The 18,085-nt window shown below is 38.1% G+C and overlaps 2 protein-coding genes across 3 annotated transcripts in view; one reads left to right on the top strand and one right to left on the bottom strand.

Moving 5' to 3' along the window:
- LOC139966055 (cilia- and flagella-associated protein 410-like) overlaps positions 1–18,085 on the top strand; it is a 207,265-nt gene that overhangs the window by 67,575 nt on the left and 121,605 nt on the right. The window lies entirely within an intron of this gene.
- Positions 12,301–18,041, bottom strand: LOC139966057 (uncharacterized). The gene is made up of 3 exons (XM_071968707.1): positions 17,443–18,041; positions 13,954–14,054; positions 12,301–13,083 (listed from the first exon to the last, which is right to left on the bottom strand). The coding sequence occupies exons 1-3, from the start codon at positions 17,718–17,720 to the stop codon at positions 12,881–12,883; spliced, it is 582 nt and encodes a 193-aa protein (XP_071824808.1). The 5' UTR covers positions 17,721–18,041; the 3' UTR covers positions 12,301–12,880.

Raw genomic sequence — 18,085 nt, 5'->3', positions numbered from 1 at the left:
TAAGATTTTCTGCATCTCACCTGGACTTTTCTTGTCCCTAGGCCAGCTGTTCACACTTCCTGGTTCTGGCCTGTGTCTTGAATTTCTTCATTTAAAATTCCCTTGAGCATTATTGGAGAGTGATTTTGTGAAGTGCTTCAGTGATTTAGTTCTTCTCACCTCTAAGAGGCCCTGTAGGCAAACTTTTGGAATCATGTCATGTGATTTACAGGTAACACACAGATTGTGGGAGGACTGGTACTCTTGATTTCAGCAGACAACTTAGGATCAGATAGATAATGTTTTTTGTCCTTTTCAAAAGGCTACTTTAATCATGAAAGTTGTGCATTCAGGAAACATTGCATATTATGAATACACAACAGATGGTTTGCATTTAAATATGTTTTCTATTCCAGTTGTTTTGGAAAGTTATTTGTATAGGAATGTGAAAAAAATCAGTTTGCTCAATATGATGAGGGGTGGGGGGGGCTAGATGGACTGTCAGTTTTATATACTTTCCCAAAAACTAAAAGTACAGTAAGTTATATGCTTGCAGACTCTACCCAAAGAGTTCACAACTTTAATATACTTTAAAAGAGCATATATCATAAAACCCAAGCTATGATGTGCAACAATTTTCTTCCCTCTCCTCCTCGCCTCTCCTACTCACCTCTCCTACTCCCCTCTCCTACTCCCCTCTCCACTCCCCTCTTCTACTCTCACCTCCCATTTAATTCAGGAGCTCACAGCACAATGATTTAAATGTCATATATAAGCATAGAGTCATCCTGTATAGTATAGGAATGAATAATATTTTGTTAGTATCTTGCTTTGCTTCTAGTAGTTGCTAACTGATAGGTTTATTCACAACACAGGATTAGGTCGAAGACTTTAGTCATAATGTTTCGCTGTGAAGCAGTCGTTTTCCGGAAATTAAATACTTGGTTCTGTTTGTGTTCAGCACTATCACACTATGCCATCAATTGATTTCAATTTCTTCATGTTCCATTTCCAACACAGCTCATTTTTTTCTTCTCTCTTTTGGCTGTTTCTTTAAGATTAATGGAAAGATTCTGTCTGATGAATTGATGGTATGCTTAAAAGTCTGAATTTGTGTAACCTAGATATGAAAGCTCAGAGGACCTTTGATGAAATCAGTAATTATATTGAAACGGAATTAATTGATATTTCATGGAAGAGTGTGTTTTAATAAAGCTAAGACCCTCAAGCATATACTCAGCAGAATCCAGAGAATCTTCACAACATGTCCTTTGCCTTTATGGTTCCTTGCTGGAACCAAATGGACTTATGCAGTCAGGTTGGCATGGATGTGTACATGTGCACACTTGCTTGGATGGATAGATATTTGTCATACTTGCTGTGTACAGTAGCTGTATTATAGTGAGGTGTACCTTATTGTTTCTGGTATAGACCTTATGAATATTAATGAGGTTATGCAGTTCTTATGCTGCTAAACATATCTTTACATTGTAAGAACTCTGCAACCTTAAGTCAGATTGTAACTAAACTATACAGTTGTTGGTTAAAGACTGGTACATGTTGGCCTAAATCGGGACCATCTGGGCCCCAAATAATTCTGGGCACATTCTTGGGTTGGGTGGGCCCAAAGTTTATTTCCACCGCAAATGCATTTTGGGACACATTGTTTGGGCCTGAATTGGTGTGATCTAATATGTTTGGGACCATTTTGGCCCACATTTCATGGGGGCAAATATATTTTGGAGCCATTTTGTTTGGGCCAGATATTTTGGGTCCATTTAAATGCAAAAGTTTGTTGGGACCAATATTTTGTTGTTGTGCAAAATTGCAATTACTTCACAACCTTTAAGTGATTAAGTGCATAACAAAAGGGAAAAAGCATAAGATAATGTTTTATCATATGTTTTTCTTCAGTGTTGGTTTTGATGCTTTGGCATCCATCGGAACCTATGCAGTCAAGTTGGCATATGTGTGTGTGTACATATGTGTGTTAATGTGATGCCTTAGCTTGTAAACATCGTATCTGAAGAAGGAAATATGTGATTATACTTGGCATAAATGTTGGCCATGGCCATTAGATGATACCTATTGTTTTTGGTAGGGCTATCTTGCATATTTATGATTTGGCTGGGCTTAACGTAAACTTTTTAAAAATGTCAATATCTCTTCTATCGTATGTCCGATTTAGTTTATACTGTGTATGGTGATGTTTCCACATAGTAAGTACATGTTCTTGTGAAAACTTTCCAAACACAAGATCTTAACTTATGAACCATGGAAACTTTTAATATGTGGCATGTGGATCCATTATAGTGAGTAGAAGAACACATTTTTGGTGGAGATCAAAGGTTATCTGAGGTCAACAGAGGTCAAATGCTAAAAACCTTTTACACAATATATGTCATGATAGGAAGTATGAATGCTTTTAATACTTGACATGTGTGCTTATGTTGAATAGAAGTTCTCAATTGTTTTTGGTGGAGGTCAAAGGTCATCTGGGTCACCAGTGCAGTTAAACTCTGTAAACCTATTAAACATGATGTGTCATGGTAGAAATCATGGTTACTTTTCATACATTGTATATGGATTTAGCCATATTGAGTGCAAGAATCCTGTTGTGTTTGTGTTAGGTCAAAGGTCATTTGAAGTCACCAGAGGTCAAACTCTGAACACTCTTTAACTTCACACACTTGGTGTGTGGATGTATCACATTGAGTACAAGACCCTTTTGTTTCTGGCCGAGGTGTGTATTGCTATGTACAGTAGACTGACCTGTGTTTATCATGCCATAGTGTAATTGTCCATCAAAATAGTGGTTCAGTACATTTATATAATTAAGAGCTGTTTCTTGTGAACTAGCAGATGTCTACTGTATTGAAGCCATCAAAACCTCAATGCATTTTGCATTCTGGTTGATTCTTTGCCGAAGGTAAAAGGAAACTATATGATGGTGATAGTGTGTGTTGGAGTGTGTATGTGACACAGGCCTCAAAAACTGGGGCTCCTTAAAAATGTATTCTGGCTAACTAATTTTATGGCTGAAAAGCTTGTTGGACTATCAACAGTCAAACTTGCCAACTTCCTTCGTCGTACAGTTAAGTATAGAACAAGTGCACAAATCACAATTAAACTTGGAACATACCAGTTGACTTCTGTCTTGAGCTTATAAAAATTCCAAAAGAATCCAAGAAACATTTTAGCCTCCTGGAACGATTACAATATCTTAGCGATGAATGCGCTAAACAACAAAAAACCCAGTAATCTTGAAACTTCTGCTTTATTCTAATTATTCTTCCTTGATCATAGGTGGTTCACTGGAAGTGAAACTAAAACATTAATAAGCCAAAATAATACACAAAAATGATTTGTTTGTAAATTGTAAGCAAACTAGCCCCAAAAAAGAGGAAAACTACAAGCACAGATTGTCCCACCTATCCAACCCTGCCTGCTGCCCCACATACAGACATGCATGTTACTGGGGCAATAATTCATGAATGCTGCCCTCCTTTGGAAGTAAACATGTATGAGACTACCTTTGTTACTATGACAGGACTACACATGCTAGGCTGACACACCTACACCCTTAAGCATGAAACTATATAAGTTACCATACACCAACTGTGAAATGATTGCAATGACATATACATCTATGAATAGGTAGATCAGGACAGTCATACATCATGCTGTGAATTGTGAGCAATGCAACTTACAGAAAGGTTTTGGACAAATATAATTAATAATAATAAGTTACTTTTTAAAGCGTAAAATCCACAAAAGTGCTCTAAAACGCTATGTAACAGTAAAAAAATATATGACACATAATATGTAGTGAAACTGCAGAATAAAATACAATATAGATGAGTATGAAGAATAAAAAGCATGCGCGTTTGAGTGTGTTGGGAGTACTGCACATGAATAGAGTTGAATACACAGTTTATATATTGCAGTAATGCTGTCTAAATAGGTAGGTTTTCAGCTTTGACTTGAATGTTGTTAGACTAGAAACAGTTCTGAGTTCAGCTGGCAGCTCATTCCAGAGGCGTGGCCCAGCAAAAAGCTCTGTTCCCATAGCTGTTTGTCTTGGTGATCGGCACCTCCAGACGACTCTGACCAGATGACCGTGGGGCTCTTGTTGGCTGATACGGACGGATGAGATCTTGTAGGTATGGAGGTGCCATGTTGTTCTGGCACTTGAAAACAAGAAGAAGGACTTTGAACTTAATCCACTGAGATACTGGCAGCCAATGAAGATCATGCATGTACTGGGGTAATAATTGACCATGTTTACAACTCAGACTCTAGACTCTACAGTATGAATGAAGCACATACAAACATAGTGGTAACTTCTTGCAGCACATGGTATCGTTGAATGTATCACCTATTATAACAACAAATGCATCCCTAAATATCAAATTTATACCAAAAATGATGAATGGGCAGTAATCAACAACTAATTCATAATCGTTTGAAACAACAATTACGGAAGAAATCTTTGAAACTATACACATTCTAACTTTGTATGCCTCCTTGTAATTTAGACAGAAAGGAGGGGCTGTGCAATAACAGGATTACCACTATAATTTACACAATTAAAATTTGTAAACATTGCATATTCAGACCTTCAAACAGAACACATTGGTCACCCACAACACAGAATTTCCCTTGTGATGTTAAACATTTGATAAACCCTATGTAGCCTATCACCTACATGCTCAGTGCTTCTGGGGCTCCTGTGAGAAGTGAGAATGAAAGTGTGGAAAATCCCTCCTTTAGAACTAACTCCAAGAATCGTGTATCTTTTTTAAAGAACTGCAGAGAACATCATAGATGCAGTTCAGATTCTATAGAAAACATCAATGAATTATAAACACAGTATTTTGAGAATCAAACTTGCGTGTCACAATGTACTGCCGGTTTGGTTATATGCAATATCTGTAACATGAAGCACTTGCAATTTTGGCTAGGCTTAGTTGTCAGAGTAGCCGGCTAAGAGTAGGACAGAATTTCTGGCTTTTGGTTCTGATAAAGACAAGGCGAAGTTAAAATTTGTAGTAGGATATGCTGTCTTTCTACATGACATCAGTTTTATTCATCACACGATGTCATTTTTGGTTACGATGTTGTAGGCTCAGCAACCTTTGCAATTGTGCTGGTGTGTATGTGGGTGCGTGTGTATGTGACGGCCAGCTTGTAAACACGATATCTCAAGAAGCACAAGTTGAGTCAATGTCATACGTGGTAGGTAGATACCCCATGATGTGTAAATATGCCCTGTTGTTTGTGGTTCCCATTTCTTGAATATTAATGAGTGGCCGGGATTTACATAATATGCTTAGAGTGTCAATAACAGAGTGTCCAATATAGTTCAAACATGATACATAGTGATGTTACTACATAGTAAGTATATGCTCTTTGCAACAACAATGTTGACCTCATTATTATTCATGAGTTGGTGGGGCTGCATGGGAAATTGTACAAAACAGCTTGTAAATGCGACATCTCATCAACCACAAGTTGATTCAATGTCATACTTGGTAGATAGATGCCCTATGATTGAAGCTGGTAGAGGTCAAAAGAGGTCAACAGGTGTCAAAGTTTGAAACTTTTTAAACATGATAACTCCAAAATTAAAGCTACAATATATCTGTCAAGTCTCCAATGGTAAGATTTTCTTTTGGTGAACCATGGAGGTAAATGGGTGAACATAGTTTGGTCAAGTACAGTAGAGTTTTGAGAAGGGGCCATATAAGTAAATAACAGAACATACAGTCATCCAGGAAAGTTCAAGGGAAGTTGATATGCAATATTTCTTTTTAAAGCACACTCAAGTGCCATCATTCAGTTTCACCCTGTGAGCTTCAAGGGGTTAAAAGGTTAAAATCTCAAGTGGTAGAAAATGGCTCAAGGGGACAAAAGGAAATCTCAATTTGCCTCCAATTGGCCATTTGTTTTATGATTTATCCAGATGACTGTAAATTGTCAAAATATTTCACAGTGCATTTAAACAATGTCTTGTAGGCTCTCAGTCTATGATAACAAATCTTAAAGGGATTTGCATCAGGAATTGTAATGAAAGTTTTATGCTGTAAAATCCATACTTGTGAATTAAATGGTTGATTCTTGATGATGATTCTTGATGAGGTCAACATGATAACTGATTCCTGATACCTTTATATGTTGCCCCATTAGTCAATAGATAAACCTCTTCATTTTGGTTTGCACAAGTTCATGTATATTAACGTGTATAGCTCACCACATTATGAATGTGTTTGGGCATTGTAACCACTAAATGTTTTTTGTTATCTGGTGAAAAAATTTCTGCCAAGAAGTTTGGGACTCCGTTTGATAATCCATTTTTGGGTAACCGATGTATTCTTGCAGGCGGAGAGTGTGTGTATATGTGTGTGTGCGTGTGTGTGACGCCTTGCTTTTAAACATGATATCTTAAGAAGGGAAGATTGGACCAATCTAATATTTGGTGTATATGAGTACCACATTGAGTAGAAGAACCCTATTGTTTTGTGGGGAGGTCAAAGGTCAGTTGGAGTCACCAGGTGCCAAATAGTGAAAACCTTGTAAACACGATATCTCAAGGAGGCACAGTAAGCTTGGACGTATCTCATATTTAGTATGTAGTTGGTACACGTTCAGTATGTACAAGATTTTATTAGGTCAAAGGTCAGTTAGAGTCACGCCATTGCAGAAATCTTGTTTTATAAGCTATTGTATCTCCCACTGACCAGCCTATCAGATAAATTGTGCAATACGCCTCATACGAATAGGAGGCTATTGGCAATGCTATTGGCAATTGGAAATGAGCTTATGGGCATCCGTAGAATCTAAAAATCAAAACTGAAAACTCAAACATTTTTGCATTGGCTTCAACGTGCCGTTCGGAAGCCTTACTTTGCGTGAAGAAAGGTGTACTATTTGTAGTACAGCGGTTCTATTGGACATTTTCTGTCATATTTATTTCTGGTTGGATGTAGTTTCATTGTGACCAGGCAGTGTTTATGAAAGTTAACAGTAGTGTTCAAACGAATATGCATAACAGAAAATACCGATTACCGATTATTTTTTTCATAATCGTACCGATTCCGATTATTTGAAAATGAGAAAATATCCCGTTTATACGAAATCGGCAATAAAGTTTGTGATAGAAACAATTATTGTTGTGATTTTCCTCCGTTTCCGTTTGCTACGTTGTAATACAAGGCTCTTAGGTATCCCTTTGTATGTACCAAATTACCTCTGGAGTTTCTCGGAAAGAAAAAAAAAGGTTTTTTTTTTTAATTTCCAAAATACGAAAATATGACATCCTACCTAGTCATCACTGTGCTAAGCGAATGGCCTAAACACCTCGACGTGAATGTCACCTGTTAATGGCTTGAAATCGGCTAAGAGTAGTTACTCAAAATATCCATCTCAAAAAGTATCTCAGACAAACCATCCATCTTCAATCTTTACCAAAGTGTAAATTTTAATTACATATTGCCTTCATTCCGACATTTTGTACTTATTTTCAGTATTATACCGTTTATGAACAAATAGAAATTTTACGAACATGAAGTTAAACATACCAATTCGTTACCTATTTAACTCCATTCAGGTTCAATTAGAAAATGTAGGCTTAGGCCAATCAAACTGAAAAGCAAATTGTACCATCGTAACTTGTTTAAAATTACTGTAAAATGTTACCAGATTGTTGTAAAGAAATAATAACAACTAGAAACTACTCCAATATAAAATATAACATTCCCTCTATAAGACATAGCACATACCTTCCAAACAAATGCCGATTTCCAGCAAATTGAAAGTTGTAAACTAAGCTACGCATTTTTTTTTTTTTTTTGCAAACCAATGGTTAGGCTACATTTCCCATTGACTTAGTGTGGTTGTTAGGCTAAACATGTGGTCGAAGATTGCAGTTTACATGGATATTTTATTTTTTATTTGCGACACAACTAGAGCGAATAAACAGATGGCAAGGTTAGATTTCCGTGCAGTTGACTTAGTGTGAAGTAAGGCTACCATGTGGTCGGAGATTTGTGGGGATTTTAGGTTATTGTCGCTGGTACTGAAATTGCTTCGTGAAGGCCGTAATTTGCCAGTCACTCTGCGGGAAATTCCCGGTGATTGTGCGCGACCCTCCCGCACTGCTTCAAATTTGATGCGATATGTGAGAACTGTTTGCGCCATTCGCGCTGCAACTGCAATTCCTAATTCGCGAAATTGGTATTGCTGCCATGCTTACTGTGCCGATTCCGATTATGTTCCGATTATGCAATAATCGTACCGATTCCGATTCCGATTAGGTTAATTGTTTGAACACTACTTAACAGTTCGTCTAGTTAGATTTTTTACTATGGTCAATCTCAATGCGAATTGTGTGAAATGGTCTTAGTTTGGCAGTGAGTTCACAAGCTTTTGTCTGGATCGGCCAGAAATGTTACTGTACATGATGTAAATGTGATGAAGAGGCCTTAACGTTGTGTTGTGTGCACAGCCATGTAAGGCTGTTCACAAACTATTTACTCAATAATGACCGTAAGGCCATCTGGATTCAAATTTCAATAATTTTATTTGTTTCTATGGGTGTGGAAGATGCAATGTTGCATCTAAAGTTGTTACAGGCTTTCTCAAATTGTTATAGGACAATCAAAAAAGCCAGACCGGCTCCTAGTTTTGAGATTGTCATGCACTTGTGATGCCTTGGCTTGTAAATACTGTTATTCCAAAGTGAAAGCATGTATGAACATACTTGTAATTTAAATCCATCTTAGTGAGTAGAAGAACCTGTAACTTATGTGCAGAAGTCAAATGTCATTTGAGGTCAACAGATGTCAAAGTCTGAAAACCTTGTAAAAGTAAAAACTGTAACCCCAATTTGAAGACTTGATGAACCTAACATTTAATATGTGAATCCATCTTGGTGAGTACAAAAAGCCCAATTTTTTTTCAAATGTCAAAGTCATTTGAGGTCAAGAAAGGTTAGGTCTGAAAAACTTGTAAACACTGCCACTCAGTAAAGATCGAATGTAGTTCATACTTGTTATGTGGATCCACTTAGTGAGTACAAGAACCAGAAACATTCTTCCGAAGGTCAAAGGTCATTTGAGGTCAAGAAAACACTGTCACTCCAATAATTAATGTTTGAATGAGCTTCATCCTCTGTGTATGATGTGTGTGTGTGTGTGTGTCATATGGATGGTTTGTGTGTGTCTATAATGAAATGCGTTTGATATTAATGATGCAGCTTAAAAACAACTACTGCTTTACTACTTTTATGTACCAAGATTACCTTGAGATAGGAAGTACCTCTGAATCTACAATCAGACCTTGTCCTTGTATAATTATGTACTGTTAGGCCTGTAAGAATATTTGCTTGAAGAGTGTTTTCTTCCTGTTAATGCTCTGTATACAAGATCTTAGACTCATTGCTTCACTAAATATTGTTTATGCTGGCAATTGAAGGTTTGACTATAGATCAACCATCTTTGCAGGAATGTCAGGCTTGAACCTGAAATGTGTTCACAGAAAATGCATCTTCTAGCATTTTGTCTATTTTACATTTGAGAGTCATTTGAGTTTAATAAATAAATAGGAGTATATCTGGCCATGGAATAACTCATACTGTAAATGCTGTATTTGTTACGATTGGATGCATGATAATATTATGAATTCAGCTCAGTGAGTCCATCTAACTGGCATACTTTAATAGTCATTGCTCTTTTTGTTTTGTGATTTCCCAGTTAGATTTATGTTTTTTTCTTGTGTGAATCATGTAACTTTACTTTCACTTATGTTAAGACACGACCGGTACACTAAGGGATGATACACGTTACAGGTTATATGAGAAACCCTTCTCTGGAGTCTCCCTTGCACATCACTAGCCTGTCTCTACTCAGCAAACATATTTCACTTATGTTAAGACACACTAAGGGATGATACACGTTACAGGTTATATGAGAAACCCTTCTCTGGAGTCCCCCTTGCACATCACTAGCCTGTCTCTACTCAGCAAACATATTTCACTTATGTTAAGACACACTAAGGGATGATACACGTTACAGGTTATATGAGAAACCCTTCTCTGGAGTCTCCCTTGCACATCACTATCCTGTCTCTACTCAGCAAACATATTTCACTTATGTTAAGACATACTAAGGGATGATACACATTACAGGTTATATGAGAAACCCTTCTCTGGAGTCCCCCTTGTGCTTCACTAGCCTGTCTCTACTCGGCAAACATATTTCACTTATGTTAAAGGTGGGATCGCTCGTAATTTCCTCGTAAATTCTGTCCTTCACACCACCCGATTCAAAAATAATATCAATACTACCCTCTACCGGTTCATCCTGTTGTCTCGTAATTTCTCACCAATCCCGTATTTACGGCTAGTAAGCAATAAACGGGTTCGGTTACTTGAACGGTGGCCTTGGCGAAATTCCTGCTTAGTTTCTTGTCTGTGGCAGTACAGGGAGTTGTTATGGAACAACTCCCTGGTCAGTAGTGTGCGGTATTACGCCGCGTTTTCGTGTGTATTGTGTGATACAAAACTCTGTGCTTTGTTTTACGTTCAGAACTTTTTCACAACTAATGGGCTGTACAGTATAAGTTACGGTCGAGCTTTGCATCAGGCGTAATAGTTTGACCAGGGAGCTGCTACTCTAGCAGTTCCCTGCTTTTATTCTTTTAGGCCTACATGGTGAGCAGTCGAAGTCAAGAAACAGCTCAAGAAACTAATAGTTATGAGCTTTATGTCTGATTCACGCTGACTGGTGTCACAAAAAGACAAACGCGAATGAGTGAAAAAATTGACTGAAGTGATTACAAACTATTGGGTATCAAACGTAAAGTCAAGTCCGTCATGTGTAAACAATTGGTATTTCAGCCACTTTAGGTATTAATTTTACATAGACAGAGTCACAGCTTACATTGTATTTTAGATATAAATTTTAGTTATATATCAGGAGGGAAAGTCAAAGCATTTTATGTCATATACCATATATAGATAAATATGTATATTTAATTATTTTTGAACTCCTGGCAACGGGCCCTTTAGGCGATCACAGAGCACTTGCCCTAGCTGCACCCTGTCCTCCTAACCGGTGCACGTAAACCCTGTCCTTGCACCCCTTTGACCCGAATTAAAAAATAACGAAAAAAATAACGGAAAAGGGAAGGAAAATACGTTGCCATAAGGGGCGGCTCCACCCTCTTTAGAAAGGATTGGCAAACAGGGAATAAGTACATGAACAATAAACTAATAGTTATTTCCATTGAAAAGTGTCTCGATGAGCATCGGCCGTCAAAGCAAAAAACTTTTTTTTCTAAATCACGTCAGTGTATTGCTTTCCAGCGTACTGTACTCCCAGAATTGACTATCCTGCTTCTTGTTCCGAACGGCTCCCAACGAAATGCCAGAAAGTCGGCAACGGGGTTGGGGTGGGTTACCCAGCTCCACCATGGGGCACCTCATCACGACTGACTCGAATTACAACTCGAAACTTTAACTGAAACTGGATTGAATTAAGAAAAATATATACTAGCTGTCTGCATGGATCATACTTATCTATACTATTGTGTGACCATATAGGCGTACGGGCTCTATATGTCAACCAGGAGAGACTGGGGGAAGCTTTTTTTCTTGCCACAGAAAATTAAACATTGCCCGGAAGTTCCTAGCACGATTAATTCATTTCAAACTTCGACGGCAATGAAGGACAAAGAGAACCATATAGGCCTATGCCTGACTATAAGATCATTGAACCATCACGAACAACTCTGAATAATCTTCCATTTGCGGATTCATTACACTGGGAATAAGGGGTGGGGGTGAGGCTTTCCATTTGATCCGCAAGTATATTGAACGGTCACCACAACGAGGGTGTATAGCTTGGGACTAGCACGGGGAGACTTGTCAACCTTGTGAACTTTTTTTGGGGGTGAGATGCGGGGGGGGGGGGGGGCGGTGAGTCGGCAAACTAAAACATACAGGGTAAACTGAGGGGAGGAAAGAGGTCAAAAAAAGAAAGAGTGAAAGACAGATGAAGGGATGGAGGAAGAAAGTAAAGAAAATGTGGAGATGGAGGCTATGGGTAGAGATAGATATGATATGAAAGTACAGAGAAAAAAAAACAAGAGCAGAAAAATTGAGATCACTGGGATACTGTCAAATACACAAGGAGAATATACAATCTAAATACTGGAATTAAATAATGCACAACATAAATACAGCTTTATGACATCAACAAATCAAAGGGGAAGGATATAATGTTTCAAGGATGCTGGAAAATAAGACACAACAGAAGATGATTATGGTTTCTGATCTATTAGGCTTCTTCTCTCTACTGCTACCAGGATGTAAGAGACCACAGGGACTCGCACAACTCTTTAAGTTGTGATGACCTCTGACCCTTACTATGCCTAACTGTTATCTTGCCAGGAAATAAATACACCAGTGCAGTAGAGGTTTAGAGACAGGACTGATTGATCGTGTCGATAGGGGTACATGTGATTCAAGAAGATAGATGTAAAGATTAGCATCGTTTGGACACTTCAAATGGGACCCCCTCCCCACCCCCTGCCCCACGTTCAAAACATATCCCCTCCTGTCAACGGAAATGAACACCAGTATAAATAAACCGATACAGATATTTATACACGCTGTGCGTGTAGGCCTATATACAATAATATAAAGCTGGCCATTCTCTGATTGTTACTCCTTGATTGAATTTCCCCAACCTTGCCCACCTTGACTTAGAGGGTGGCCAAGCTCCTGATTCACAGTCATAGCTACTATCGAACGAAATGGACGAAAGCAATTTATCTCAATCTGGTGATGCAGATGTATCAATAGCTGCTAATCCAACGTTTGTGAATGTCGCACAACCTGTCAACAAATGTCTGGGAAAAGTGCTTGTCCCTGCCATATGTATGATCTCTTTTGTTCAGGATCATGTAAATGTGGCAATGTGTATTCGTATAGTCTGAGGTTTCTCTCCCATGCTGCTCCATATCTAATCCTACTGGTGACATTGGACAGAACAATGGCAGATGGCTTCTTGAGAGGTGTAGAAGTAACTGGATCAGGTGTATCTGTAGAGATTACATAAAACAAGAGTTACTAGATTGCAAGTATCCTGCTATAGCTTCTATGGCTGTGACTAAAAATATACCTTTTGTTTAGAACTTATCACACTTATGCAGCACTGGAAACTGATATTTCAATTTAAATGGTGTCATTGAGTTTAGAGGGCATTGAAGTTATAAGTATGTTGGTGAAACCAAGACCACCCTCAAGAAGCAGTTCTAGTCACAAGTCAATACCATGAAAATGGAGACTCCAGTAGGGGAACACTTTCAGCTGCCCAATCATACCATTAAAGACATGTCCCAACAGGTAACTAAATTCGTATTTAACCATCTCAGACACAGTACACCACAGCAGAGATAGAGAGAGTGGACGGAATGCCCTAGCACCATTCAACTGAATGGGCTCAATATACAGGAAGGACATGACTAACTTTATCCTGCTACATCTCTGTATTCTGCTATAGTTTATTCGCCCTCTCTCCTTACTTAATCCTCGCTTTGTACGCAGTTTAGCACAGTTTATCTAAATACCTCTGCTTTCACTGACTCATTTTGTTCAATACACCATTAACTTCTTTCTTTGTGTTCACCATGTCCTCTCTGTTCCAGGCTCTATTGTGTCTCTTGAATTTACTGTTACTAGTCAGTTTGCCTCTAAAGAAGATCCTGATAATATCAGGCCCACTTACTTTTATAAATTTTCATACACATGTATGCTTTTTAGTGGATGAGCAATATGCTACCATTTTTTTCTTTTCTTTTGGAATTTAATGAGAATGAAATTGTATTATTTTTCTGATCACATCAGATCAGATAAGATTAGCACTGCTCTTCCAGTCTGTAATTCATGCAAGGATAAACATATAAATTTACCTTCTCCTTTCTGAGTGTCAACTGATCTTTCTGTGGTGACAGCTGCTGAGAATGCCTCTGTTTGACTTTCAGCATCTTTCCGGAAAAGATGCATTTGAAACCTATACAATGAAACAAAAAAAATTGTCCGTAAATCATATAACTGAAACAGTAATTTTACTGTACACCCCAAGCTTAATTGTATGCGTAATGAATCTGGTAATGACCAAATCATTACAAACATACATGTGTTTATCATACCTACCCAAGAAAAAGTATGAAAGAGAAAAGTAACAAACAAACACTTAGGCAGATTTCAATAATAACATATTGTTAACCCACATTGATTTAAACCCAGATAAGAATGAGATATTCTTTCATACTCTTCTTCAACATATCCATAAACCGCGGTACCTTTCAAGAATTGTAAGGATAATTTTGTGTGCCCAACTGCTTGCCCAACAACTTGAGCTCACATGTCAATGTAAAATTTACTATGTAAACTTCCTGTCTTAGTGAACTGATTGGTTTCATATCGCTAAAAGATGTCCAGTCTTTTGATCAAAGTTTGATGTACACTCATTTTTTACCTACTGTGTAAGCTTCCTGTTTATGTGAGCAGTTGGTTTCATGAGTGAGAATTGAGATGCTAGCTTACTCCATGACATAAGCCCACCATTGTGAAAAATTCCTGTTTACATGAATAGCTTGATTTCAGACTACCATTAATTTAACGCTAGATTACTCTCCACAAGAGATAGTTTCGGCCACCAAATTTAATAGATATTATAATTTTTGAACACTAAACATCAGATCATTCACAAGAAGCTGAACAAAAACAAGCATAGTACTGACTATATATAAAAAATATGATAACTTAGCACAGCATCATGAAGTATGAGCATCAGGCCTACACAAAAAAACTGGTACTTTCTTACCTCCAGGCATGGCTATATAAAGGTTTATATAGGTATAGCTATATGTACTATGGTCCCTCAATTTGTGAGGCTAATTTACCTAATTTCTTGCATAGCAGTTGGGTTCCTTCAAAAATCCCAAACACAGAAATGTACACATGATTGCTGGAATAAGGACAGACAGTCAGTAGATAACAGTATAACACCCTGTTGCCCAAATGAACCATTAAAACTTGATTGCATATATGCTGGCTGTGGCTGACCTTGGAAAAACCTAAGGTCTAGTTGCATACGCAGCGGTGTGAAAACATGTGAATCAGTTAGGAGTGATTCTAAATTATTTATGTAGATGCATTATTTTTATAGGAAAAATTGCAGGTCCATGTGGTTGTACTTGTACAGCACAGTAGGCCTTCCTCACTGGTGTATATTACAAAATTAGGGAATACAGTTACTATGAACACTAAATTCAGATACTTATTACTAATACTATAGGTTATGTTATATGCCTAGTTAATTATGACTGGGCATAGGTGAGGCTTTTCTTCAAATGCTCATTCACAAGAATTATTCTTCAAACAAGGACAGCTGATAACAATTTAGAACATGGAGGGGGTGGGGATGAACAGATCACCTAGGCCTAGTGGTTAGAAAATATATTTCCATCAATTTGTTGAGGCAAAAACAGTTTACTTTTTGGTGATGAGAAGGCCCAGCTTTCCATGGCATATATATGAGGAGTGAAACTAAAGACCCCCCATCCCTGTCAGTCTTCTTTAGGAAGGATATTTTAATTTTTAACTGTATACAGTAAAAAGTGGCTATTCTTACGACTAGTCGTAAGAATAATTTCCGATACGCATGGGCAGTTGCTATTTTTATGATTAGGAGCACTGGCGGATCCAAGGGGGCCATGCCCCCCCCCCCCAAAGGTGAGCTAAAAAGTGTTTCCTGTATCCGCTAAATCATATGATTGGAAATTAAAAAAATCGAGAGGAATAGCAGTGGTAGACTAGTCTAAACCTTTTCGTTTTCTGGTTTAAAATTAAATGCAGAGCTCCCAACTGACCCGCAATTCGCGGGAATTAGACCCGCATTCTAACACCCAACCCGCTGACCCGCACAAGCGTCCGAAAAAACCGCATTGTAATTGTCAAGTATACATAAAAAAATTTGCATCAAATTTTGACTTAGCAACCATCATTTCTTTAGCATTTAGCATAATAGAGTATAAAACCTCCTTTACAGCATCATTTGAACCTCAAATTAGCCTATATTTCTTTTCATTGGGGCGAGCAGCGAACATTTTCATGCCACGGGAAAGAATGAATTATCACCTACTATTCAATTTATTGATGTTACACACAAAAAAATGCATATTTCTCAGAAAATTTTGGGTGACAAAAGCCTTTCTAAGTTACACCATTTTACATGTAGGCATCACCAGGATTCCAAAAAATTCAAAAGGGGGGGGGGACACCCCCTCCCATTATACCCCTCCCCCAGGACGGCAATACGTGGCATGGACCAGCATTTGCCTTCTCAAGAGTTGGGAGCTATGTAAATGTATGAGCATGAGGATTTACAGTTACAGGCTGGTTGTAAGAAATTTATAACCTATGAGAAATAAAATTTCTTGAGAAAGATGATCGGAACTTTGTTTTATAAATATTTTAGAAAATTACACCTGGGAAACATTTTTTTTAGAAGTAAATTAACATCACCATTGTACACTTTTGTGGCACCAAATTGCATCTGAGGGCATTCAGCAATAGAAAATTTTCCAAAGGGGAGGGGGACACCCCCTCCCCTTAGACCCCTCCCCCATATCACTCTAATGCCACCTTGGCCCCTCCCAAACAAAGGCCTTGGATCCGCCAGTGATTAGGAGTACTAATTTTACAACGAGGAGTAACAATAACTTCCGGTTAGGGTTAGGATTGAGGTTTAGGGTTATGTTTAGGGTTACCCCTACCACATGCGCAGTTGCTTTATTTACTTTACAGCACATGAATTTGCCTTTGTCGTAAGAATAGTTTATAAATAATTGTTACCACTAGTCGTAAGAATAGCCACGGCCTATACAGTATCCTCATGACAAGCATTCACAAACAGTGATGATGATGACTCAGTAATACAACTTACTGCTATTTTGTGCTAGGATAAGTATGATAAGGTTAGCATACGCTAGGTCCATTGGAAAAATAATGAATGATAGGCCTAGTTACAAAGCCTAGGCTCATCAAATCATGTAGGCCTATGTTACAAATACAATAGCATAGACACTGCGAAGTTCGAACACCTAAGCCTTAAAATACCCCAAAAACTATCTTCATTTTATTGACAGATATGTACGTACATACTTGCGCACGGGTCATTTTGGAGAGGAAATAACTGTAGCTTCCTAGTTTTTAGTGATATTGGCTCTCGCTTGCAGGTTATCATGGTGAAATCGTGTATTTCTTAGGGTTGTCCGAACTTTGCAGTTTTCTGTACTTCGCAATACTGACAGTTACCTAAGACAATACCCTGTAGTACTACTATGTACTAGTATTACCCTATACAGTTTTAGCCTAGCTTAGCAAATCATTACCTTTTTGTGTGATCCTGAAGCAAATGTTCTGCGAAATCTGCGTTGCTAACAGTAGTCAAATCGTGGACATGTTTGTAGAGTTCTTTCTCCATTTGCCAGTTTACGTAGGAACGTAGAAGATAGATCTTCGTGGCATCTCTTCGTCGCTGTTGTTCCTTTGCACTGCTGTTTTTGTCAGGTCCATGCAACAATGGCTTTCCTCCAATTGAACCTACGCTCGTTCCAGGATAAGGTCGTTTTCTTTCGCCCGATTCTCCTTGCCCTGATCCCTTTTCCATGATTGTCACTATACTCTAGTCTAATCGAATGTATTTGTACGAAAATCGTACAGTATTCTTTACTCAAAAGGCACACAAACAACAAACTATCGCGTACGAAAATCCTTTGCGGTAAACAATACAGTAATCTGAAATGCTGTGTTATAACATTGTGTGCATGGGTACGGGCTTGTTACGCATACGCTTGCCTGTGCTATTCACTGATCTAAATTTGCCACCGAGGTCACGTGATTAATATGGGTCCCATTAAACCTCGCTGAAACCTCGATAATGCCAGCGCCCTCAAAAAAAAGTCTACGAGCGATATCGCCTTTAAGACATACTAAGGGATGATACACATTATGTTTGCTGCTTCTCTCCCTCAA

This window comes from Apostichopus japonicus, chromosome 4 (assembly GCF_037975245.1).
Source record: "Apostichopus japonicus isolate 1M-3 chromosome 4, ASM3797524v1, whole genome shotgun sequence".
Taxonomy (NCBI): domain Eukaryota; kingdom Metazoa; phylum Echinodermata; class Holothuroidea; order Aspidochirotida; family Stichopodidae; genus Apostichopus; species Apostichopus japonicus.
Note: the sequence above shows the minus strand (reverse complement) of the source record. Positions and strands in the feature narration are given on the sequence as shown.

Excerpts from the sequence above, each read along its gene's own strand:
- LOC139966057 (XM_071968707.1), bottom strand. The coding sequence starts at position 17,720 with ATGGAAAAGGGATCAGGGCAAGGAGAATCGGGCGAAAGAAAACGACCT. Across the intron at positions 14,055-17,442 it reads CTTCAGGATCACACAAAAAG|GTTTCAAATGCATCTTTTCC; the intron begins GTAATGATTTGC and ends TTCATTGTATAG. Across the intron at positions 13,084-13,953 it reads TGACACTCAGAAAGGAGAAG|ATACACCTGATCCAGTTACT; the intron begins GTAAATTTATAT and ends TAATCTCTACAG.